We start from the raw sequence: 2,024 nt of genomic DNA, 5'->3' as shown, positions 1-2,024 counted from the left end.
GACCTGAAGTACATGGTCGCTTTTGCCACCCCCAGGGCCGCCCTGGAGTGGTGCCTCGTCGTCCAGGAGGCCGCCTTGTACCTGAAATGGCCCGAATCCGTCCTGCTGCACCGCGGCTTCGCGTCCGTCCACTCGGCGAACGGCGACCTCGTTTTCCGGGGCCCTCGGCTGAAGATGGGGCTGTGCGTGGGGCCCCCGAAGGCGATCATGCCGGACGCGTTGGGGAGGGCGGACTATCACGGGAACAGCGTCAACCAGGCGGCGCGCTACATGGACGCCGGCGCGCACGGCGGGCAGGTGCGGTGGGCTGACTGCTCGGCAGCCGCCCCGGGTTCTTCAAGCCAGAGTCGGGGGCCTGGCAGTGACGAGAGCGGCGTGGGCTTTGGGGGCTTGGGCGCGCGGGCTTCTGTTTGCTACCTCGTGCGTGGCGCGCAATATAATGGTCAGGGGGAATGCACGAGCACACGGCTCTCCGGCGAGAGCCCCGAACCAGGTTAGTAATCAGCGCTTGGGTCGTTCGGCTCCCCTCTGCCCCTTACCCTCCTCCCCCGCCACGCTCGTTTTCGAATGGTTTCGAATTTGCAGGTGGTCTGCGAGCCGGCGGTGGCTGAGAGGGTCCTGGCGGAGTGGCGCGCAGACGTGGAGGCCGCGGCCACCAATGCTGCCAACACGTCCGCCGCCGCCGCCGCAGAGGCCGGCGCCGGTGCCGGGGCCGCCCCACACACGGGTGCCCCTGACGGCGACGGCGCCCCCGCCCCGCCGGCGCCGGCGCCGCCGGGCGGCGCGCCGGAGCCCGTGCAGCCGTCGGCGCCGCGCGACGTGCCTTCCGGCCGTGGGGGCGCAGGGGCGGCCGGCGCCGCAGTGGCGGCAACGACGGCGGCAGCGTCAAGCGGCGGCAGCGGCGGCGGCTACGCGTCTGCGTCTGGTTTTGGGGGCCACTTCGGCAGCTACGACAGCATAGGGGCCCTGGGTGACGTCAGCAGCCCCGCCAGCAGCTTCCGCGCAGGCGCCTCGTTCTCCGGCCCCGGCGGCGGCGCGTCGGACGGCGGGGGCGCCGCGCCGGGCGGGCGGCCACTTGCGGCGCCGCTGCAGGCGTCTGGCGGAGGCGGGGTCGCGGAGGGGGAGCCGCTGCAGCAGACCGACTCCACGGGCGGCCTCTTGACAGGCTCCCCCTTTGGCGTCGCGCCAGTTGCCGGCCCCGCCGCGCCGGGCCCCGCCGGCGGCGCCGGGCGGCCGCGCTCTCGTTTCTTCAGATCGCAGCCCGGCCCGCCCGCGCCCCGCAGCGGCGCGTCTGCGCTCAGCGCCGGTATCCCCGAGAACTGCGCCTCAGACTGCGGCGCCGCCGCCGCAACCTTGGACGGCGCCGCGGCCGCGGGCCCGCTGCCGCCGCTCAACGGCGCGCCGCCGGCGGCGGCGCCGCATCCGGACGCCATCGAGCCGCCCGGCGCGCCGCGGTACGTCCTGCGGGACGTGCCCAAGGCGGTCGCGCGTGTGGAGGTACACGCGTGCGGCCTGTACCGCTTCAAGGGCAACCCCCTGCCTGTCGAGCTCGTACACGTCACTATGACGTCACTTTCGGGGCGGGTGTACCCCTCAGAGCCGCCCAGGGGGAAGGGGGGCCGGCTGGAGGACCGCGCCGGGCTCATCGCCGCCGGCCCCGCGCCGCTGCCGGCGCTGGCGAGGGAATACCGCCGCCGCACGCCCGCGTTCGTGCTGCGCCGCTACTCGAGCCGGCTCGCGGCCGCGGAGTGGGCGGCGGAGGCCGGCGGCGGCGGCGGCGGCGCGGCGCAGGCGGTGGAGCTGCGGGTCGCGACGATGCCCACACACGCGCCCCGCGGCAGCGGCGGCGGCGGCGGGCGCGGCGGCGGCCTTGGCGGCATGTCGCAGCGCGCGTCGCTGCACGGCAGCGAGGGCAGCGGGCGCACGCCGTCGGCGGGCGCGATCGCGCGCGCTCTGAGTGTTTTCGGGCGGTCGGCTTCGGCCGGCAGCGCCGCGGCGCGCGGGGGCGGCGGCAGCGGGGACGG

The 2,024-nt window shown here is 76.2% G+C and overlaps 1 protein-coding gene across 1 annotated transcript; it reads left to right on the top strand.

The window, feature by feature from the left end:
• Nucleotides 1-12: 12 nt before the first annotated feature.
• MNEG_16716 (hypothetical protein) lies at nt 13-1,957 on the top strand (the record flags this gene model as incomplete). Its single annotated transcript, XM_014034814.1, has 3 exons — nt 13-297; nt 586-1,748; nt 1,888-1,957. 3 exons carry the CDS (start codon nt 13-15, stop codon nt 1,955-1,957), a joined length of 1,518 nt encoding a protein of 505 aa, XP_013890268.1.
• Between the last annotated feature and the right edge of the window lie 67 nt (nt 1,958-2,024).

The sequence above is a fragment of the Monoraphidium neglectum genome, assembly GCF_000611645.1.
Source record: "Monoraphidium neglectum strain SAG 48.87 unplaced genomic scaffold scaffold06701, whole genome shotgun sequence".
NCBI classification, from domain to species: domain Eukaryota; kingdom Viridiplantae; phylum Chlorophyta; class Chlorophyceae; order Sphaeropleales; family Selenastraceae; genus Monoraphidium; species Monoraphidium neglectum.
This window is presented reverse-complemented; position numbering and strand designations above follow the sequence as displayed.